This window comes from Pituophis catenifer, unplaced genomic scaffold, assembly GCF_029215685.1.
Source record: "Pituophis catenifer annectens isolate HBS135680 unplaced genomic scaffold, rPitCat1.0.hap2 SCAF_6, whole genome shotgun sequence".
NCBI classification, from domain to species: domain Eukaryota; kingdom Metazoa; phylum Chordata; class Lepidosauria; order Squamata; family Colubridae; genus Pituophis; species Pituophis catenifer.
In genome coordinates this window covers 46816329-46840520 of record NW_027256886.1, presented here as the reverse complement: position 1 = coordinate 46840520, position 24192 = coordinate 46816329, and the positions used below count along the sequence as shown (strand labels likewise).

Genomic DNA, 24192 nt, shown 5'->3' with positions numbered 1-24192 from the left:
ACCCATCATTAGGCGACCATAAAATATGGATCTTTTTACTGCACAGATATGATCTCAGAATACTTTACCAATCAAGCATAGTATTGCTAATTAAGATCATTCAAATATGTTTCCCAACAAATAAAATTGTCATATAATACATTATAAAGCAAACGTCTATGATTGTATATTAGCCTACTATATCCTCAGTGAAAATAATGTCGTATAAGAGATTTTGCAAATCTGGGAACCTTTGAGTACTTCTTCTGGAAGGTTCTCAAAACATGGCTGTGTCAGTAGATTTAGGGAGTTTCACAGAAATGGTGATCTAATGAGATGGCTGCATTGCTTTTAATATCAATCTTTTCTACTGTTTTCCTATAACAATTTTGTTGAGGTTTTTAAATGTATTAATATATAAAATAAAATTTCAGAATTTTGAGTCAACAATGCAGCAGCAATTGTAACACCTAATATTTCTATTTCTATTAAACAACAGTTTAAAACAGTGAAATCCAAAATCAATCTTACACAACCTATTTAACTGTACCCATATGATCATATCAGATGAGCTGGAAGCAAAATACAAAATAAAATCATATGTGCTGAAAGGAGTATAGAGGAAAAAGTGGGAAAGAGTTGAGATTAAAATGTTAAAATAAAAATAACAAATTTCCAGATAGTGGCCATCACTACAGGTTAAAAGTCAGTCTTGGATTTATTATTTATCTTCCTTTTGGTGAAGAATATTTCCTCCATGCAGCTAACTAATTCAAATGGGGATATTATGGATTCATATTTCAGAGTTTTGCAGCTAAGCTTATTAGCTGCAAAACTAGTATAATTAGTATCCTCACTCCTCACCTTCTCTTCCTGTAAGGAAGAGGAAGAAGAAGAGGAAACTGACTTAACTAAACTGTGTTCTGAAACATGCCTAAACCAGTACACGTTTCCTACTTTAGGGGATTCCTTGGCACGGTACTGTTAAAATAAGGCAACAGATTTAAATAGGACAGACAACTGATATACATTTAGATCCCACATGTGACACAGTTGCTCACTGCAGGCTTCCGTTTAACATTTTGCTTTTGATATCAATGCAAACATGTGTGCTGTGTGTATGTCTGTGTGTGGCTTATTTATTTTAAATTTATCTTTTGCTAAACATTAAATTATTTCTCAAGAAATAAAAATATATTTACATGGTAAGTATCTACATTATACCATCAGTATGAACATGCACCAGTGAGAGCCTCTTCAGAAATTTGGTCAATATTGGTTGGGCCATTTTGTGCATCCCACCCACCTTCATTGGAATTTAAAAATATTATTCAGAAAGGACCTCACAGAAACAGTTTTTAAGATTTATCGGATAACACCAGTTATCTGAATCAGAATCTGAAAGCACTGGACACAGGCAAGTGTGGTAAGAACCATTAAATATCCTTTTGAGATTGCCATTGACAAAAAAATCCAAAACATAATTATTTCAATTGAAATTTAGGATCTTATACCATGATTTCATTCAGCTGTATATCATATTGAGATACGGTTTGCCAAATGCTCACTTTATAAATGTCCCCTGAAAAAGAAAAAATGAAAAAAAAGTCCACACCATTAATATTAATAATAATAAGAAGAATTTTGCTTCATCTACTCATAATATTAATTACAAAATAAAAACTGGGAAATGTTGTCAAAATGGACTCCTGATATTAAACACTAGTGCAGTTCGGTATTTCCTTTGTGCTTTCACTGTTGGAGATCGTTGAGATGCTTCCTAAGCAGAAGGAGAAAGGGAGAGAAAATAAATTTGTTCACTGCATCTTGATTTTCATTCTGAAATTGTTTTAATTTAAGCAGACATTTTTCTTTTTCCTGACAGGTAAATTGTATGTAGAAATTGATGCACAAACAAAAACTCTGCTTTTCCATCTATGGTTTGGCTGAGAACCTAAGAAATTACTCTATGTAAAATAAGGACGCTATACACTAGACATCAGAAAGCATCAAATTATGGAAAGAGCGATGGATAGTGTGACAGTAGAAGATGGTAGTCAAATGAAAAAGAGTTAAGCAGACATTCAGACACTGAAGTAGAAGTGGTCACTTCCTTTTTGTGCTATGAACCATCACTGGGCTGTCTGTTCCAATTTCTCATTCAATCTTCTTTATTGAAACATAATTTATGTGTTTCAATTGTGGCCTTCTAATGCTTTATTATTTTTCAAGAGTTGAAAAATTTGCAGGAAAAAAACATTGCAATGTTATCCAGAAGATAATACATGTATGAATTAATTCACACAAAATCAGGGTAACAGAATCGATCTACTGCAAATATAAGGAGAGGATGGCTTTCCCACACAAAAGAAGGGGCCAATTAATCAGGACCATGTCAGGGGGAAAAAAAAGAGCTGCAGAAAATTTGAATATACATATATATATACATATATATATATATATATATATATATATATATATATATATATATATATATATATATATGGTACATAAAGCTTGTTCTTGAAACAGTAGTTACTAGAATTCCATTATTATACACTACTGATTTTTCTTTAATAAATATTATTTATCTTAATGTTTTGGTGTGAGTTTGCCTAAGTTATTACAGTCCTGTCTGTTGGTTAAACTTGATAATCTATTTATCTTTTCTATTAATGTATTTTATCTGAGAAATACTTACATTCATCAATGGAGGAAAATAAGAAGTAATTTTTTTTTTTCTATATGTTTAAGGGTGGTACAATTGTATTTTGGCTAACACTTTAAATTCTCAACCAGGGCCAAATAAAATGTTGATGTTGGGGTGGTACATCAAAAACTAAAACTGATTTAATTTGAATCATATTATTAATACAATATGAATTAATTACATAAAACATTATGAACACTTTTCGTCCTCCTTTCACACTGACAATTCAGGTTCTTAGCTGGGCATATCTGATTAAGGGATGATGACTATCACTGTCATTGAATGGATGCCCATGCTGTTTACCTATAACCCGTGCATCCAACTCTTTGTCCATGAGTTCTTCAGGGTCTGTGAATTCACTAAGTGAAATTTTGGGTGCATTTTCATTTTGGCTGACAGAACCAATCATCTCCTGTTCTTTGTCATGTTGCACCTGAGCATAGATGTTGATCCATGGAATTTTCCTGCATATAAAAGAAACAGATCCTCAGTTAGGTAACTATTCTAAATAACAAAGATACTGGTCTTCTTAATAGTAATAATGATTTATTATTTAGCTAAGTTGTATCACAAAAATAAGAGGAAAAAAGGAGGAGTATAATTTACTTTTTAAAATGTATCTAAAAGTGTTAGAACTAATTTCAGTATGAATGTAGGAGAAAGTATATAATTGTTAGAAAAAATTCACAAGAAAGTCAGAAAACATAAATATTCAATTTATGAAACCTGACATTAAATAGGCATTTAATACAATCCATAAGAAGAAAGAAAGAAAGAAAGAAAGATAAGGAGAGGGGAGGTAGGGAGGGAGGAAGGAAGGAAAGAAGAGAGAGAGGAAGGAAGGAAGGAAGGAAGGAAGGAAGGAAGGAAGGAAGGAAGGAAGGAAGGAAGGAAGGAAGGAAGGAAGAAGGAAGGTTCAATTTACAGTATAATATTACAAAACAAACCTTCACATTTTTTTATTTGGATCCTGACTAGAGAAAAATTTCCACTAGATCACATTTTTGCAGCATTTGCATACTGGATTTCTAACCCAGTAAAATCCTATTTAATGAAGCAATTGTGAGATGAGATGGCTTCATGTAGCATTGGAATGGAAAAAATGAATTGACTTGTCTAATCTGAACCTAACCAAAATCCTCTAGAAATTTTGAGAAGACTCTTGATGAGATAAAGTATTTTTCCATCCCGTAATGAAGACTGGTTCTGGCACATTGAGTGAAAAAAAATTAATCAACAGTGCAAATGTCAAGAAAGCAGGTCCATGGTAGTTGAACATTAAGAGCATGACAAGATATTTAGACTTCCTTGTCATTCACTGCAGAGAAGAGGCCTCCAGTTGTAATGATTCTCTGTGCTACTGGATTACTAAAACAATGGCAGCTGTTCCACATAGAAATCCATTGCAGAGAAATTTTTGTTAATTCAGCTTCATCAACAGCTCATCTGCAAATCCTCTCAGATCAAACCTAATTTGTTGAGTCATGTGGCAAAGGGGAAGTAATAAAGTGGAGGTAACCCCTGGCAGTTATAGTCACAAACTGACAGAATCCAGATTGTTAGAATGTAGACATAGTACTGGTGAGCCCTGTGCTATGAAGCTTTATGAAGCATTAGCTTTGAAGATAGGGACCAGCAAAAACTGACAAAAAATGGTGAATGACATCATACAATGAAACCCACAGTTACAATAGACTTCCAGTGCCCCCACTGTGCTTTACTCTACTGTGCTAGACTCTGCTGGACTGCAGAACCAGCTCCATGTTGAACAGAGTGTCTTCTTCAAACCCCGAAGGTCTATCATACATACCATAGAGTTTAAATCCCTACATATCGAATGAGATACATTCTCACTTTTGTTTTTAAATTGGTGTCTTTTGTAGTCACTTCAACCTACAAGCTCTATAACAAATAGAAAATAGCGTAATTTTCTACTGCTGCGTAGTATATGTGATATAATGAAGACTTGATATCACTAATAAATTCAGATTCAGAGAATCTGATTAAACAATAGTGATAGTAATGGAAACAAACACATCAAAGAGAAGGAATCCTGGACAACAAAATGATATTTTTAAATAAGGAGCTTACTTGTACCAAGAATTATCAAAAAGAGAAAAATAACAGAAAGTATTTAATAAATCTGAATGTAATGTATACCTTGATTGCTTTTCCAGGCAATTACTGCTATCATGAGCTTTTTACAAAATAAATGTTGTGTGACTCTTCCTTTATTCACCTCCTTTTGACATCCTTTTAAATGACTGCTAAGTGGCTGGGAGGAAAAATAGTCAACACTTCTGCTTAATCTTATTTTCTCTAGGGCAAAGTTATCAGGTACCTTTGATCTTTCTCTATGATTTATCTTTTAAGACGTGTATGATTGTCCTAACAGTCTTGCAGATTATGAGCCAAGCTCATTTAGCTTTGGTGCATGCTTGCCTGATTTTATATAGCTTAATTAGGTCATTAATAACTCATATAAATATGTCATTATTTCTTGAAAAGCTCGCCTGGTTTCTTTTCTACTTCTGGCCCTAGTATCTGTACTGACTGTTCTGCCTTTTACACTTAAATGGCTTTTATGTTTTCTCTTCTCTGTCATATTAAAATACTGTAGATAAGGGGGGAAATCAAATAAAATTTCATATTCTCAACTTAATCCAAATTTTATTACCATGTGACATGAGTCACCTAAGTGGAAACATTTCCAAAACAATGTAAGGGAAATTCATATGGAAATGTCCAGAGCTTAATCAATAGAATGCCTCATGTCAGAAATTTATTTTCCCTTTTGATTAAACTTGGATAGGCATAAAGGGGGATTTAGGATAGGATCGCCCCAGTAAAATGCTTTATGCTGAAGAAGCAACATATTCTATCTTGAATCTTAAATTAGAAGCACAAAGGCAGGTCTGAGCTGTTTTAAACAGCCATTTTACTTTGATAAAAGTGGCTTCCGCACATATGCAGAAGACATTTTTCTTGCTCACTTTGCTGCTGAGAAATAGGAAGGTGCTTAACTTTGTCAAGTTTCTTGAAGTTGCGCTTCAACAGTACTTTCATCAAGACAAAAAGCACTCCTGTACAGATCTAGATATCATGAAAGAACTGAATTTCCTGAACTCATTAAATCTCTCCTTCTCTGTACATGGTAGACCAAAAGAAAACTAAAAAGACAGTGCCCTCAGTCTGAATACTGCTAGAATTATAAAACAAACTTGGGTCAGTTAAGGCAGTCCAGAGTTCTTGACATAAAATATTCCACTTTTTTCTCCAAATATGGCCTTCTATTTTAAGTATGTTTTTAAGACTATATTAAAATATCATTTAAAAAAAAATCCTATGATTCTTTTAAGGGACAGCGTGGTCATCTTCAGCCAGATCAAAAAGGGAAATTAGGATATGATGAATGAATATTATAATAATAAAGTAGACGTTGATCCAGTATGCACAAAGTGTTTTATACTGTAGTATTGATCTACTATTTTCTTATCAAAAATGTTATATACTTTTTTCTTCCTAAATGGGGATTTTCGTTTAAATTCTCCTCAGGTCCAAATATATTCATATAATGTTTATTTTCAATTTTGAAAGGCTGTACAGATAGTTCTCGGCTTATGACCATAATTGACCCCAACATTTCTGTTGCTAAGTCAGACATTTATTAAGTGAGTATTGCCCCATTTGTGACTTTTCTTGCCACAGTTTTAAGTGAAACTGCACATGTTAAATTAGGAACAGGGTTGTTAAGTGACTCTGGCATCCCCATTGACTTTGCTGATCAGAAGGTTGCAGAATGTGATCACATGACTCCAATAGATTGTAACTATCATAAATATGAGTCAGTTGCTAAGCTAACTGAAGTTTGATCACATGACCATAGGGTTGCTGTAATGTGAAAGTGTGAAAAATGGTCATAAATCACTTTTTAAGTGCTGTTGTAAATTCAAACGGTCATTAAATGAACTGTTGTAAGTCAAGGAATACCTGTAGTAATTTTAGAAACAAATAGCAGCTTGCTCATCATTTTTAAAATGGTAACTATTGTCATTATGCTAAATCTCTACTGAGATTCAATCCTAAACAACCAAGACTGCCATCAGCCTTTGCATCTTACTTCAGTTTTCCTTTTTTATAGATCTGTGAAGATCACAAATGTGAGAATTAGGCACCAAGTTAAATTGTCATTGTTGTTATAACAGTGAATGGTTAGCAAATGAGGCAGTCATCACACAAGGATTATCTGTATGTGTAACTTTAAGATAGATCCTAGGAAAGGATAACTTTTTTCTGCCATGTACACACGACAAAGAAGCTGAACCAATTTTTTTACATGCCATGCTGAAGAAATATAGACTCTCTTCAGTCTGTTTTAGATTATGTGTGCAGACGCTGCCTAAGGGTATACACACAAACATTAATTTTGAAAGAACATATAACACAATTAATATTTTTCTTATATCATCATTTTGTTCACAGTAAGATACTTTTTATTCCTCCCAGTTTTCTTCCATGTGCCCATATCCAATAGCATATCTTGCTTTATGCAGGCCTTTAATAAACTTCCCGCATGTGTGTCAGCAGAGTGCCAATTGTAGCAATTTATAACATTAAAAATTGATGCAGACACATGTTTCCCCTATCTCGGCTAAATAAAAACCAATATTCTAGCTGGAATTCTATCTCATCACAAAAATGCACATTGCTTTCCTGTTGAGATAAAATCCAAATAATCACAACAGACTAGGCTGCAGATTCTTCAATCCTATATAGTGAGATGTTCTTTGGAACAGTATTATAAAAATTTAAAAATAGTTTTGCTAGACTAGGCCTCATCCAGCAAAGTACATTGCACAGGAATCAACAGATGTATTTACAAAACTTTATATATATATATGTAAATTTTCACGGGTATATATGTGTGTACAGTTAATCTCTCGGGTTTCTTCCCGTGTAATTGTAAACAATGCTTAAAAGGGTAGTAGCGACGTTTCAACGAAATGGCATTCGTCATTTTCTGGCTGATGTTCTCGGTTTGGTGCTTATGGGCAAACTGTGTGATCGTAACTGATCATAGAAAAACGTCAGTTACGATCACACAGTTTGCCCATAGGCACCAAACCGAGAACCGAGATATTAACTGTACACACACACACACACACACACACACACACACACACACACACACACACACACGCTTTCACACCCAGAAGTTAAAAATTAAGCTATTAAATAGCAATCAATATTATGAGAGGTTGAGAGTTCTGTTCCCCCATGTCTAGTCCAATTCCCTTTACAAAAAATCCCATCAACATCTAATGGTAGTGAACTCCCTAGTTTAACTCTGCTATCAGGCAAAATTATCTTTGTTGGAAGCAGCACTGGAGATATTGAGATAGTTGCCCTACTACAAAAAAGTAGGTACTTCTACAAGAGGGTAAATTTATGTCCAATTCCAAGAAAGACTGAGAGATGCAGTTTAAGGAGCCATTGGCAAATTCATGTCTCTAATATAAGCCCCCTTGAATGAAGAGATGCAATTGAATGCATGTGTATGTGTGAAAGAGGGGCCATGAATGCATGCATGCCTACCACTTCACACCTTATTACACTGGGGTTTTTTTAAGTGTTCATAATTTTCAAGAAAGTGTTGTTCATGTTCAAATTATCATAACTAGAGTTCCTGCTCAGAATGTTCTGCCCCTGGACTTTAATTTCACATCCAGCAGTGAGAAAGATTAACTAGCTGGCTTGTGAGATTTGTATTACTGTTTATGAATTGACTGTTGTCTGCAAATAGTTAAGACTACTTGAATAAAATGTATATTTTTGTTTCAAATTTCAAATTTGTATCCTCAAAATTATCAAGCTTGCCCTATCTCATTCAGCCTCCTATCAAGTATTCACTATGATATATGGTGTTCTGTCATTATTTGCTCCATGCAGGGTTGAGAAAGGTTAGGTGAATATCCTGCTTATGGAGAAACAATCTCTCCTCATTCTATCAGCCATAAAATTAATGAAGTATATATGGATTTGTACCTAGTATCTCTAATTTAAACTCATGTTTGGCACAGATAAAGCTTTTTTGTTAAATTCTCATTTGGAGCTGTGCATTACTAGCAGAATTTATTTACTCTTCAGCAACATAAAAAAAAATGGAAACACACAGGTTTAAGTTATATCACTTAAATGCCTGATTCCCCTGTTCCGGCCATATCTTTCTTTTAGAGTAAGTAGGTATTCTATAATCTTTCCCTCTGTCATATTTTCTGCTGGCAGTTGGATAGAGGGTTGCTAAGTTTATTGCAGAATCCTGGTAGCCAAATGAAATAGTTTTTTAAAAAACCCCATTGAAATATATTACATCCATCTTTAATGTTCTTGTTCAAGGGTGGCCATGGTTTCACCTCCCAATCAGAAGGTTGAAAATTTAATCCGAGATAGTGGCAGAAGTTTCTCTCTTATGGTGCAATGAAAAAATATCTGCTGAGAACTCCATGGAGTTCAGGAAGGGTATCCAGCCACTATTCATTGACTAGCCGTAGGGTTAGAGTTTATTTGTAAGTTAGCAATAGATCTAACAATCTAATCTAACAATGACAAAGAGTTATGAAACATTTTACCCATTAGACATGTACTATGAATGAATAAGCAAACTATCATTGTATCATATAATTAAATAGAAACAATATAGAAAGACTGTGTGAAGCCCCATGATCTTCATTGTAAAGACTGTTATTGATAGCATGAATCATTATGATAAAAATAAAAAATGTGGTTAGGTCTGTGATGAATAACTTCATTATTTCAAATGTGGCAGATCCTTGTAAAGTTGCAGCCAGATGTAATAACCTTCTGCAAGTTCATTTTTCATAACTAAGATAATAATGTCTGTTCCCTGGCATTTTGGCTTACTGACCTACTGAAGTGTTAAGTGTATCATTGTTTCATCCTGGAAAACACTTGAAAATAGGTATGAAACTAATATTTTCCTAAGAAACTCAGAATGTAGCTATAATTGGTTGGGCCAAGAGAGGGGGGGGTCCTCCTCGTCGAAATGTGCCCACCAGGTTTCCATGCATTTCATCAGCCAAGGGCCCAGGGGAGGGGTGGGGGAGTGGCGATGATTATTAGGGAAAGTCTTTATCCGAGGGAGACCACTGTTCCTCAGATAGCCGGATGCGAGTCCCTTTTTGTGAAGTGGGGCCGTGGGGTGCAGATGGGTTTGCTGACTACATACCTGGCTCCCTGCCACGTGGCAGCGACCCTGCCTGAGCTACTCGACGTCATTGCCGGGGTGGCGGTTGATACCCCTAGACTTATTGTCATGGGGGATTTCAACCTTCCATCCGCGGGTGAGGCGTCAGAGGTGGCTCAGGAGTTCATGGCTTCCATGACGGCCATGGACCTGACCCAGTTAGTTCAAGGCTCCACTCACATAGGGGGACACACTCTGGACTTGATTTTTGTCTCTGGTCAGTGGTTGAATGATCTTGGTAGAGGGGACCTAGAAATTAAACCCTTGTCATGGACATTCGCTCCTTCACTTGGACTTTCCTACCGCTTCCCCCCGCTGCAGGGAGACGGAACCGACCAGATGGTTCCGTCCCAGGCACCTGATGGATCCTGAAAGTTTCCTGATGGAGCTTGGGTCATTTCCTGAGACTCTAACTCGACTGAAGAGCTGGTGGCCGCCTGGGAGAGTGTGGCCGCTGGAGCTTTGGATTGCGTCGTGCCTTTGCGGCCTCTGACCCGATGCTGATCTCAATTGGCTCCTTGGTTCTCTGAGGAGCTGAGAGAGATGAAGCGCCGGAAAAGACGCCTAGAGAGCACTTGGAGGACTAGTCAATCTGATTCCGACCGGACACAGGTGAGGTCTTATATCAAGACCTACCTAGTGGCAATAAAAGCGGCAAAATCTAACCTTTTTTCCGCCCTTATCGCATCTGCAGAGAACCACCCAGCCGCCCTGTTTAGGGTGACCCACTCCCTTCTTCGGGGGGGAGTGCGGGAAGATCACTTGCAGAGTCGTGCTGAGGATTTTGTGCAATTCCTGCATGATAAAGTCGCTCAGATTCGGGATGGCTTGGACTCAGATTGGATGAGTCCAGGGGAGGAGACGAGGGTAGGTCTTGAGAATATTATCTGGGAGGAGTTTGATCCTGTGGCTCCCGAGGATGTGGACAGGGTTCTGGGTAAGATTAGTGCCGCCACATGTTTATTGGACCCGTGTCCCTCCTGGTTGGTACTGGCCTCCCAGGACGTTACACGAGGCTGGCTCCAGGGGATTATAACTGCTTCTTTGAGTGAGGGTGCCTTTCCTGCCGCCTTGAAAGAGGCGGTGGTGAGGCCCCTCCTCAGGAAGCCTTCCCTGGACCCGGCTGAATTAGCCAACTACCATCCGGTCTCCAACCTTCGTTTTGTGGCGAAGGTTGTTGAGAGCGTGGTGGCACGACAGCTTCCCCGACACCTGGATGAAGCTATCTATCTGGACCCGTGCCAGTCGGGCTTCAGGCAGGGGTACAGCACAGAAACGGCATTGGTCGCATTGGTGGATGATCTCTGGAGGGCTCGGGACAGGGGTTGCTCCTCTGTCCTAGTCCAATTAGATCTCTCAGCGGCTTTTGATACCATCGACCATGGTATCATGCTGCAGTGGTTGAGGGGGTTAGGAATAGGGGGCACCGTTTTGCGGTGGTTCTCCTCCTTCCTCTCCGACCGCTCACAGTTTGTGTTGGCAGGGGGGCAGAGGTCGACCTCGAGGCACCTCGCATGGGGAGTGCCGCAAGGGTCGGTCCTCTCGCCCCTTCTGTTCAACATTTATGTGAAGCCGCTGGGTGAGATCATCCGTGGTTTTGGGGTGAAGTGTCATCTGTACGCTGATGATACTCAGCTGTACATCTCCACCCCAGACCACCCCAACAATGCCCTTAATGTGATGTCTCGCTGCCTGGAGGCCGTGCAGGGCTGGATGGGGAGGAACAGGCTCAGACTCAACCCCTCCAAGACTGAGTAGCTGTGGCTTCCGGCGTCCCGATATAGTCAGCAGGTGCCATCGCTGACTATTGGGGGTGAATCTTTGCCCCCCACAGAGAGGGCTCGCAATCTGGGTGTCCTCCTGGATGCACGGCTGTCTTCAGAAGAGCATATGATGGCCATGGCCAGGGGGGCCTTTTATCAGGTTTTCCTGATTCGCCAGTTGCAGCCCTTTCTGGACCGGGACGCCTTGCGCACGGTCACTGACGCCCTTGTCACCTCCCGGCTGGACTATTGTAATGCTCTCTACATGGGGCTCCCCTTGAAGAGCACTCAGAGGCTTCAACTGGTCCAGAATGCGGCCGCGTGGGTGGTTAAGGGCACAATTCGTTGTGCTCATATGACACCCCTCCTGCGTGAGCTGCACTGGCTCCCAGTGGTCTTCCGGGTGCGATTCAAGGTGCTAGTTACCACCTTTAAAGCGCTCCATGGCATAGGACCCGGGTACCCCCCCATAGGACCCCCAATTAAACCTAGATTTATGAGTAGGGGTTTCTTAAGCACCTCTCTTTCCATTTTCTTTCAACTGAAATATATTTAAATGGATCCTACTTAGATCGGCTTTCACTCACCTAGTACCATTAAGAAGTATCTGGACAGCTCCTAGAATATCTAACAAACTTTTCTGAATGTTTGCTAAAAGTGCAGTACCAATTTATCCAAGAACAATGCCTGGGATCAATATGATAGCTTTCTTTAATGTTTATTTTCCTTCCAGAAAAATATAAGCTGATCAGAAGATATTACATTGTGTTCCCTAGATCTTTTCTCCTGTGCCAACTTACCTAATGTTAACTGAGTGACGTAAACAATTATTTCCATACCTGCCACGGTATGGTCCTCTCGCCCCTTCTGTTCAACATTTATGTGAAGCCGCTGGGTGAGATCATCCGTGGTTTTGGGGTGAAGTGTCATCTGTACGCTGATGATACTCAGCTGTACATCTCCACCCCAGACCACCCCAACAATGCCCTTAATGTGATGTCTCGCTGCCTGGAGGCCGTGCAGGGCTGGATGGGGAGGAACAGGCTCAGACTCAACCCCTCCAAGACTGAGTAGCTGTGGCTTCCGGCGTCCCGATATAGTCAGCAGGTGCCATCGCTGACTATTGGGGGTGAATCTTTGCCCCCCACAGAGAGGGCTCGCAATCTGGGTGTCCTCCTGGATGCACGGCTGTCTTCAGAAGAGCATATGATGGCCATGGCCAGGGGGGCCTTTTATCAGGTTTTCCTGATTCGCCAGTTGCAGCCCTTTCTGGACCGGGACGCCTTGCGCACGGTCACTGACGCCCTTGTCACCTCCCGGCTGGACTATTGTAATGCTCTCTACATGGGGCTCCCCTTGAAGAGCACTCAGAGGCTTCAACTGGTCCAGAATGCGGCCGCGTGGGTGGTTAAGGGCACAATTCATTGTGCTCATATGACACCCCTCCTGCGTGAGCTGCACTGGCTCCCAGTGGTCTTCCGGGTGCGATTCAAGGTGCTAGTTACCACCTTTAAAGCGCTCCATGGCATAGGACCCGGGTACCTTCGAGACCGACTTCTGCCACCAATAGCCTCCCACCGGCCAGTTCGCTCCCACAGAGAGGGTCTCCTCAGGGTGCCATCGGCCAAGTTATGTCGGCTGGCAACACCCAGGGGGAGAGCCTTCTCTGTGGGAGCCCCAGCCCTGTGGAATGAACTGCCCCCAGAAATACGTAAAATCCCCGACCTCAGGGTATTTCGCTGTGCACTGAAGACCCTGTTGTTCCACCAGGCTGGGCTATCGACATGATAATTTTAAATTGGGTATTTTAAATTTCTGGGGTTTTAAATGGAGCCAAATTTATTTAATAATTTTAAATTTTAAATTGATGTTTGTCTTGTGTTTTTAAATAGGCTGTACACCGCCCTGAGTCTTTCGGGAGAAGGGCAGTATAAAAATAAAATTATTATTATTATTATTATTATTATTATTATTATTATTATTATTATTATTATTATTATTATTATTATTGATTTGATTCAATGAATAAAATATTGCAATTTACATGCTTTCCCCTAAATATTCATAAACAATGGTTAGATATAAAATCTGTATGCACGTACACAAATACTTCTATTATCTTTACTTGAAGATTCCTGAAACGGCAATTCTGGAGTTAATCCAGTTATCAATCAATCCATCATGCTTTCAGCAAGCAAAAATTTGCTGCTTTTAATAACAGACAGAATCCAGTTCCTTGTTGACAGATATTTCAATGAAGGTCAGCTGCATTGACCTTCTTTCATTTTAGTGGGCAGGATATTGAGATGTAGGTAATGATAACAACAAATCAGTAATAACATTGATTTTTAGCCAACTACAAAATGTATATAAATCCTAAGAGACAATATATATATAAAAAAATATAACTGTTTTTTTAAATAAACAGCACTACAAAACCAGGGAAATGTAGATAAAAGCAGTCTTAGAAAATGTATGCAATGTTATGTGAACTGACTTCTGCTTGTGCAATATAAATATATCTTCCTCATTTGCAGAGCAGGCTGGGAAAAGAGAAGTGTTTGATGTCAATAGAAAATCCAATCCATTAGCTAATGGACATAACTGTGTATGACCCAGAGGGGTTAAAAACAAGTTCAACTCTTACCATGTCTTTCCAAATTTATAATAATGCTCTGTATAAATGGCTCAGCTACTTATATTTTATATGCTAATTCTTGGACACTGGGTATTCAGCAACCTGTATACCAGTTAAATCTATGATGACAGAAACCACCGAATGAAACTTATACATTTAGAAATTTATCCATTTAAACTTATTATTACTAATTTCCATTATGTACATATGAAAATTAAGGATACTAATAATGAAATGGTGACCAAGGACTAAATGAGCAGCAGCTACTAATCAGAGGCACAACCAGCTTTATTGGTTAGTAATAAACAGTATTTTCCTACTGTATCAGAAGAAGGCAAGAAAAACTGCAAAAATGCTTATCTCCTTGAAGTTGGCACTCATTATTGTCCTTATATTGAAAAGACGCAATTTTCTTCAGCATAACTCTATGAACTGAGGAAAATTGTCTCCACCGATAATGGCTTGAACAATTAGTTCAGAATGTGTACATTATTGTTTCCTAAGTTTATAGGGTTAGTGAAGTCAAATGTTCATTATCTCAGTATACAGACTGATGCCCATACTTTTAATGAATGCCTTGAACTCAACTTTGCTTCCCTTTCTTGAGTAAAGTATCTTCAATCCTCTTTCCCATATTTTCCTGAATTCTTAAATCAATTTATAGGAAAGCCAGCTGTGTTGTTTTGTTTTGTTTTGTTTTGCTTTGCTTTGCTTTGTTTTAGTGGATTTTCCATGAATAGCAGAAAGGAATACCAACATACCTTTTAAACTTGTAGATTAAAAAAACAGCCAAGCCAACAAAGACCACTGAGAGCAACATCAACATTGCAGAGCTGCTGTGTCCAGCACCAGAATCAACAAGAGGTGCTGAGGGGTAGAAAAAGATCATATTATACATAAGCTGAAGTCATTAAATGTATAGATGGCAGGATGTATCAGTCTCATGCCTTTGCTGCTGCTAGGTTACTATCATTAACAAGATGTGTGTGAGTGTATTTGTATGTGTCTCTTTGTTTCTGTGCTGTAGTCAGTGGTATCAGTACTACTCCCTTGGAACCCTCAAGGTTCCAAGTAGCTCCATAATGAAAAAGAAACACAGGTTGCCTAGTAACTAAACCATTTCATTCATACCATATGCTTTTTTTGTATCTGCTCCCTGTTTGGTGTTCTCCATTTGATATATTATAACTATGCTGGAGACAGCTTCTAATCGGGAACAGTGTTTGCAAAAGACTCAAGTCAATCCTTTTCAGACATGTCTTTATCTTAATGTTGGCTGTAGTTTTTAATGTTATGCAGAAAACAAATCCTTCATTCTTTTCTTTTCATCAATTTGATGAAAGAGAATTGCTTTCAATTATCAACTATCCCTTTAGTTTTGAAAAGCCAGTTTAGCCAAGAACTAATCACTTCCTATCACCCCCACCCCTTAATTTTAATATGAAGTCACCAGGAGTTGAGATCTACTTGAAGAAAACTTTATATTTTCTTTTTAAAAACTCTTAGTTGTCATGATTGCTTCTTACAGGAAAAAAACCAAATAAAATTCCAGTGTTTTCTGTTCTTCTTGAACTGGGTTATAAAAATAAAAGTATGGCTAGGTTTTAATTGAAGAACAGAGAACTGGAGAAACAAATCTCTTTTTATATGCCATAGTTATGTTTTTATAAATCTAAATAGACTATTTCATTCCTACTGAACATCAATCATTACCAGATTAACTTATTTTCAAAAAAAAGTCTTCCTCTCTTTGAATTGGGTATCTCAGTTGTTTTATCCCCCAATTAAACCTAGATTTATGAGTAGGGGTTTCTTAAGCACCTCTCTTTCCATTTTCTTTCAACTGAAATATATTTAAATGGATCCTACTTAGATCGGCTTTCACTCACCTAGTACCATTAAGAAGTATCTGGACAGCTCCTAGAATATCTAACAAACTTTTCTGAATGTTTGCTAAAAGTGCAGTACCAATTTATCCAAGAACAATGCCTGGGATCAATATGATAGCTTTCTTTAATGTTTATTTTCCTTCCAGAAAAATATAAGCTGATCAGAAGATATTACATTGTGTTCCCTAGATCTTTTCTCCTGTGCCAACTTACCTAATGTTAACTGAGTGACGTAAACAATTATTTCCATACCGGGCTTCAACTCAAATTGAACCAGGTTCTGATTTAAAGCACTGAAGAGGATTTCAACAGCCTGAGGAAGAGTAAAAGAAAACACAGTTAAATATTGATAAACAACAGCAATTAATAATAATTCTCACTGGCATATGTGTATTAACAGCAAAGTACATATTAGTTCTTTTTTAAAGAACCACATATTAGTTCTTTTTTTAAAATCTGAATTATTATATCAATCACACATAAAAAGAATCCTTTTGTGTGTCAGACTAATTCCAAAATATGAAGAAGAGGGGGGGGAAAAAACTTCTGGAAGTAACGCCATTGGAATTGAGAGTGAAGTGGCAGAAAAATGCCTTTCATAGCAATTACATTGCATTTTTTAATTACTAAGTTATTGCTGTTACATTATTTATCAGTCACAGAAATATATTTTTAAGATTGCATTTAGAAAAACTAGAGCTGCAGCAGATTTAGTTCCAACTCTCTCTCTTTTTCTCCACTCATGCATGCTTACTTACACGTGTGTGTGTGCACACACACATATGCACACACACACACACACACACACACACACACACACACACACAGACACACACAGACACACAAAAGAATATGGCTTGTTGTGCTTGATTTTGCTTTCAGAAAAACCTAAGATCCTTGGTAGTACAGTGGTCTAAGGCACCCTGTTATTAAGACCAGCTGCCTGCAATTACTGCAGGTTCGAATCTCGCCAAGGCTCAAGATTGACTCAGGCTTACATCCTTTCTAAGGTAGGTAAATTGAGGACCCAGTTGTGGGGGCAATAAGCTGACTTTGTATAAATATACAAAAGGATGAAGGCTATTGCTGAGCATATTGTAAGCCGCCCTGAGTCTCCAGAAAAAGATCAATGCCCAATCATTTTACAGAGAGCTAAAAATTCTACAGAAAAGTATGAATTTGTCAATAGAGATTTTGGTAAGTTATAACTTTTGAATTACCCATTAGGTCCGGTGGGTTCACCTAACTAAATGACAGAAATTTAATAGCCTTCTTAAGGGGTCAAGGGCATCTTAACCACTGTAAAGCAGGGGTTAAGGCATAATATGAAGACATAATGTGAAAATGTTCCTAAAGCTACATTTAAATTTTGCTAAATTATAACACAGCATTATTTCTTTGACAACTGTGTGTCAGAGAAATGGCAGCTGCCAAAAGGGAACTCGGTTTCTTCTGCAATGACTTTGGTAGTAGAATGAAAACATTATGAAACAAAAGCTCCCTCTTCCCAAATCACATCCATTTCACTTTATCGTAAGTTTTCATTTGAAATCTTTCAACTCAACATTTCTGTGAACAATTGTAATATATATGCTATGGATTGTTAGACACCCATGCCTATTTAGCATGCTAACAGCACTAGTGTGTAAGGCAAGAAAATCTTTTAAAAATTAAAGTGCCCTATGCATTCAATTGTTTTCTGGAAGAAAGATTTTGACAGGTATAAGCTAAATGCAACATACAAAGACTGGAAAACTGCACCTGCTGAAATATTGTATTCTACATAATTATTCAAAATACAGTATTTTCCATTACATTTTGATTATATTAATTACAGTAATTGCCTGATAACAGAAAAGAATATTGATACAGTTCGAATTTCAGAAATTCGCTGGAAGAGTGAAAATCAATTTGATAAAATTATATTTGTCTATAGAAAGGACAAAAGCAGTTGTATACTATGGCGGTGTTTTACAGTATATTTCAAAGAATTCAAAGCATGATTAAAAGGGAAAGGAGAAAAAGAAAGAAAGGGGGGAAATGGAAGGAAGTTAAATAACTGCAGCTCCTTTCAAATTGGCTAAGTAATAGAGTTATATAGGCAAAAAATGGTTGGGTTTTAGAAAAAAATTATTGAGCAAACAGCAAGAGAGCTTTTATTTAATCCACAGTTGGATAACCCCTTTCATTGCTACTCACTGATCATGATTGTTGGAAATCAATTGAAACACTTTCTACTATTTTGGTAAAGGGAAAAAAAACAAATAAATAAACATGAAATTTTAGTATTAAGCAAAAAGGAAACCGATTATAATCTCTTGCTCATCAGGAAGTAATTTTTCTTGAAACAAGATAAGCGTACTTTTCAGGCCACACAAACTTTTAGTGTGGGCAAAAAGGAAAACTTTAGCATCCCTATTTTATCATGAGTCCACAACCACTTTGTGTCATTCTCAGGGATAAAATGCTACCGGTTCAGACCGGTTTTCCCAAACTTGTAATAAAAAAAATGCTACCGGTTTGGGCGAACCGGTATTTCCAATGATCAGCTGGGTGATGATCAGTTGTAGCGCGTTATTTATATTAGCTAGAATCGTCAGATTTCCTGCTTTCTAGCTAATCTAAAACGCATGGGACAGCAGATTTCCCCCCTTGCTGTTCTACTTATCTTTGCAGACTTGGAAGGCTTCAAAATGTTCCTTATTTTAGTGCTGCATGGGCATGCCTCAGGCACACATATGTGCAAAGCATGCATGCATGTGCACACAAAGCACTCTCTCGGTAGCAGACTCACAGAGCCAGTAGCAGACTTCAAAAGATTTCACCACTGGTCACTGCCCTACCTAGCCTCAGCCTCAGCTCCCTGAAAAAATTAACTGCCAGAAGAATTCTCATTCAAATTTAATCAAAAGTGCAGCCAGTTCCTGACTCAGGGGAATTACAGCATTACTATACATACTGCTTTCTACAGCTATTACCATTTGTCTTCTATCCCACACAGTCCATTGATATGATATAAAAAGAACTTGAATGTTTTGTTGCAACTCAAAAAGCAATCTTGAATTGGTTGTGTATTGCTTTAGGATTTCTTTTGCACTGTGATTTAGCTACTGCCTATCTAATCAGGTTCATGTTGATTAATAGTGTAACTTTATACGCATCTACTGAAAAGTATGCTTATTTGAGTTCAAGAAAATTTGCTTCCAGTAGAGCAAGAGATTGTAATCAAAATTCAACGCAGAAAGGGCATTGAAGTTATCATCTAAACCACATGCTGTTTTTTGATGCGCTTTGTATTAATAGTCTGTATGTACAAAACTGAAGAATTAAAACCAGAAAAAAATGATCAAGAGTTTGGAATCATGATGAAGTAATTTGCATCTGATGCAAAGTAGGATGGAGCAAACATATGATGCAAAAATCCTTGTCCTCAGATTGATACAAGCCATATCCAAGGCATATGGCGTAGGATACAACAACCAATTCTCTTTAATTAGTCGTGTCACATTGCCGTCACATGACATTTCATGACATTTTTCCCATTCACGGAACTGGAGTGGGGGTGGCCTATACACGATGCATCAGGCTTGCAAGCCACCAGTTTGACACTCCTCTATAGTCCCTATCTCCTAGTACTTTCATTTATGCAAGTATGGCATTGGATTTCTTTTCCCCAAGCGTTTATTATGTTTTTCTCCTTCCAATCTCTTTAATAAATCCGTTTAGTAACTTTCTATTTACTTAGTACTATCTTTGCAGAGAGACCCAATTTAGTGCAGTGATTAAGGCATCAGGCTAAAAACTGGGAATCCATGACTTTTAGTCCTGCCTTAGGCACAAAGCCAGCTGAGTGACCTTGTGTGAGTAACCTTTTCTCAACTCTAGGAAGTAGGCAACGGCAAATCACTTCTGAAATCTTACCAGGAAATCTGTAGGACCTAAGAGTCAAAACCAAAGGGACAAAAAAAAAATATTTGCAAAACAAAAGTATGCTATCTCATTATGTACTTTAGTTTTTGTTTTGTTTTTTTGCTGTCATATCAGTTTTATTGCTTCTACTGCATGTTTTTGTGTTATACTATATTTTTAGGTTGACTTAAATTCTTAGATCCAGGTTTTAAAGTACTGTGTTTTAATTAATTACAAACTCATATTTCCCATCTCATGACATGTCTATCAAAATGTTTTATAAATTGTTTTAATAAGTCAACCCTTCAAAAATAAATATTTCAAAAATAAAATAAAATAAAATAAAAAGAAATCATATACTCAAAAAATCTACTTAATGATTTCTGTTAGATCAGGCGCAGGAACAGAAGACGTGACCAGCTCGATACATGTAACAACTTTATTTACATAGTAACAAGTAAAAGAAGACTGCTGGCGCACTGCCGGAGCTCTCCTTATATTCGCTCCCGGCAGACGCACCGCCCCTAGACAGGGATTCAAATCTCCCGCCCGATGGCTGGCAGCCAATCAGGGCGGATGCCCTTATAAGGACATAACACTCCTCCCCCCTTAGTCTGAACTGTCAATCTCGTTCACAAAAGTCACGTAGTCGCGCAGGTACGTAGGACGCCTCGGCACCCTAGCTGACCTGCGCAGTCTCACTTGTTCTCCGACTCCGACCTGGATGGACGGGGCTCTGTCGTCTCCCGGCTCCCTCTCCGGAACCGGGCTTGGTTCGGCTGTCGAGTGAGCGGGGTCACCCCCAGCGCCTCCGGCCGGACCGCAGACCTTGGATGGCTGGTTCTGATGGTCTTCTTCCTGGCCTGTGGATCTGTTGCCTCGTCTCGGTGGCTCGGTTCCGACCCGGGAAGAGCGTCTGAGTCTCGGTAAGTCCATCGTTTGCTCCTCCCTGGTCTCCCGGGCGCTGCGGTTCGGTTGCGGTTCGGCCTGGTGCCGGGTGGGTGGTGGTTCTGTTTGGTGCCCTCTGGACCGGCCCGCCGGCTGCGGGTGGTGCTGGCCCGTGTTGCGTTGTCCGACCTCGCAGGGGTGGCGTTGGTCTGCTAGGTCGGGCTGGCGTTGGTCTACCCCGTCTGGTCGGTGGTGGTCGACCTGGTCGGGCTGTTGTTGCGGCACTACCTCTGCGGGGCGGCGGAGGTCTCCCCTGCCGGGGTGGTGCAGGTCTACCTGGCCGGGTTGTTGTCGGCTCTCCCTTCCCCCTAGTCCCTGGTCTACCGTCGGGTGGTGCCTGGGGTCATCCGGGTCGGGGTGTCGTTTGTTGGCTGTCTTCTGTGATGGGCGGGGGTCCCCCACGTCGGTGATTCGTGTGCCACCCTCGCCCGTGGGTCGTGGGTGCCCCTCTTGGCTGGGTCCCGGTCTACTCGCCTGGAACTGCAGTCTCCCTGGCTGGGCTGGCATAGGCTGCTGTAGCTGGTGGGGTGCGCTGCTCCTCCTCTGGGCAGGTCCCGGTCTACCTGCGGGCTGGGTTGGTGGTCCCTGGCCTTGCCGTGCCCGGTGCCCACCTGGCTGGGTTGGTGTTGCCATCCCCCGTGCGGTTGGCCCCGGTCTACCTCGCTGGGCTGCCGGTGTGACAGCATTTGGTAGTGGGCTGGGCCAACCTTGTCGGGGTGGTGCTGCTCTGCCTCACAGGGGTGTGGTAGGCCTACCTCGTCAGGGTGTTGTAGGCCTACCTCGTCGGGGTGTTGTAGGCCTACCTGGTCTGGGTGTGGTAGGCCAACCTCGCCGGGGTGTTGGAGGCCTACCTCGTCGGGGTGTTGTAGGCCTCCCTCGTCAGGCTGGTTTTCATGTGCCCCCCCCCCACCTTTTTCGGAGTTGGTCGATGTGGCGTCTCGTGAACTGTCCATCTTCCAACTCAACGATGTAGGATTTGGGCCCGGTTGTGCTGGCAACTTTCCCCTTCAGCCACTTAGGGGAGCCGCTGAAATTCAGCGCGAAGATTGAATCTCCTTTGCTGAAGGCGCGGAGCGGGCGGCTGGCAGTTGCGGTCACTTCCGGGCTGTATTGGGGGTGCAGCCGGTCCAAGGGTGACCTCAACCTTCTGCCCATCAACAGTTCGGCCGGGCTCTTGTGGGTGGTGGCGTGTGGCGTGATGTGCTGTGTGAGGAGGAAATTGTCTATGCGCTCTTGCCAGTCCCCCGGGCCCATCTTGGTGAGGGCCTCTTTGGTCAGTCGGACCATGCGTTCGGCTTGTCCGTTTCCGGCCGGCCTGTAGGGGGCGGACAGGGCGTGGCGGATGCCCAGTCCTGCCAGGAAGGACTCCATGGCCAGGGATGTGAGCTGGGGGCCGTTGTCTGAGACCAGCACATCCGGTAGACCATGTGTGGCAAACAGGCGGCGCAGGGCTCGGATCGTCGCGTCTGTTGTGGTAGATGCCATGGGCACCACCTCGAGCCATTTGGAGAAGGCATCTACCACGATGAGGAGGTGTCGCCCTTGCATCGGACCCGCGAAGTCAATGTGGATCCTCGACCAGGGGTTGCTGGGGGTCTCCCACTTCGCGACTTCGGATTGCGGCGGCGCTGGGCGAACTTCTTGGCACGGGTCACATCTGGAGACCCATTGTTCAATGTCTCTGTCCATGGAGGGCCACCAGACATAACTCCGTGCCAGGGCCTTCATGCGGACGATGCCCGGATGCCCCTTGTGTAAGGTTTCTAGCGTCCGCCGTTGCAGAGTGCTTGGAATCAGCACCCTGTCTCCCCATAGCAGACAGCCTTTGATGGTGGACAGCTCCTCCTGTTTCCTGGCGAACGGGCTGAACCTTTCCTCTGGCTTTTCCGCTGGCCACCCTCTGAGGATCCAGGACTTCACTTGGCGGAGTGTGGGGTCCTTTTGGGTGTGGACGGCCACATCTGCGGATGACACCGGGCAGCTGGCGTCGTCATCAATGTGAAGTAGGTGGAGCGTGGGGGCTGGGTCCTCGACCGGCTTCTTCGACGGGCATCTGCTGAGGGCGTCAGCGTTCCCTATGGCTGTGCCTGGCTGGTGCACGAGCCTATAGGAGTAGCCAGCTAGGAAGATGGCCCATCTCGTCATTCTTGGGGACATGAAGGTCGGGGTTGGTTGGTCGCCTGCGAGGAGTCCCAGAAGAGGCTTGTGGTCTGTGACTATGGTGAAACGTCTTCCGTAGAGGTATTCGTGGAAGCGCTTCACTCCAGCCACGATGGCCAGGGCTTCTTTGTCCAGCTGGCTATAGTTCCGTTCTGCGCCGGACATTGTCTTTGAGAAGTACGCGATTGGGGCTTCCGAGCCATTGGGCAGGTCGTGGCTGAGGACTGCCCCCACCCCGTAGGGCGACGCGTCGCAGGTCAGTCTGATGGGGAGCGTCTCGCTGTATTGGATGAGGACGCTTTTGGACGTCAATAGTCCCTTGATGGCCCGGAATGCTGCTTCCTCTTCCTGGCCCCACTTCCAGGAAGCCGATTTCCCCAGCAGGCGGTGGAGTGGCTCAGCAACTGTGGCTTTCTGTTTTAAGAAAATGGCGTAGAAGTTGAGCAACCCAAGGAAAGCCTGAAGCTCCGTTTTGTTTTTTGGGCTTGGAGCTTCATGGATTGCTTCCACTTTTGATTTGGTGGGGTGTATGCCTGTGCTATCAATGAGGAAGCCCAGGAACTCGACTTCCTGTACTCCTATGATGCACTTGTCCCGCCTGACCCTCAAACCCTTGTCCTTGAACCGCTGCAGGACAAGCCTGAGCCTTTCAAGGAGTTGGGGTCTCGAGTCACCGGAGATGAGCACATCATCGAAGTAAGGCACCACCCCTGGAACGCCTTGGAGAAGGCGTTCCATCATGGATTGGAAGATGCCAGGGGCAGCGCTGACTCCAAATTGGAGGCGGTTACATTTAAATGCCCCTCTGTGCGTGACAATCGTTTGGGCCTCCGCCGTTTTGTCATCCACTGGCAGTTGCTGGTAAGCCTGGGCCAGGTCCAGTTTCGCGAAAATTGATCCAGATCCCAGGGAATGCAGCAGGTGTTGCACCA

General features: G+C 41.2%; 1 protein-coding gene across 1 annotated transcript in view; it reads right to left on the bottom strand.

Moving 5' to 3' along the window:
• Positions 1 to 1694: 1694 nt before the first annotated feature.
• The window catches only part of LOC139318620 (VPS10 domain-containing receptor SorCS3-like), a 478807-nt gene continuing 456309 nt past the window's right edge, over positions 1695 to 24192 (bottom strand). The window contains exons 24-27 of the mRNA XM_070946166.1: positions 16457 to 16556; positions 15116 to 15221; positions 2993 to 3153; positions 1695 to 1759 (exon numbers count right to left, since the gene is read on the bottom strand). Of these exons, the coding sequence (XP_070802267.1) occupies positions 1695 to 1759; positions 2993 to 3153; positions 15116 to 15221; positions 16457 to 16556 (432 nt within the window). The remainder of the gene's footprint in view (positions 1760 to 2992; positions 3154 to 15115; positions 15222 to 16456; positions 16557 to 24192) is intronic.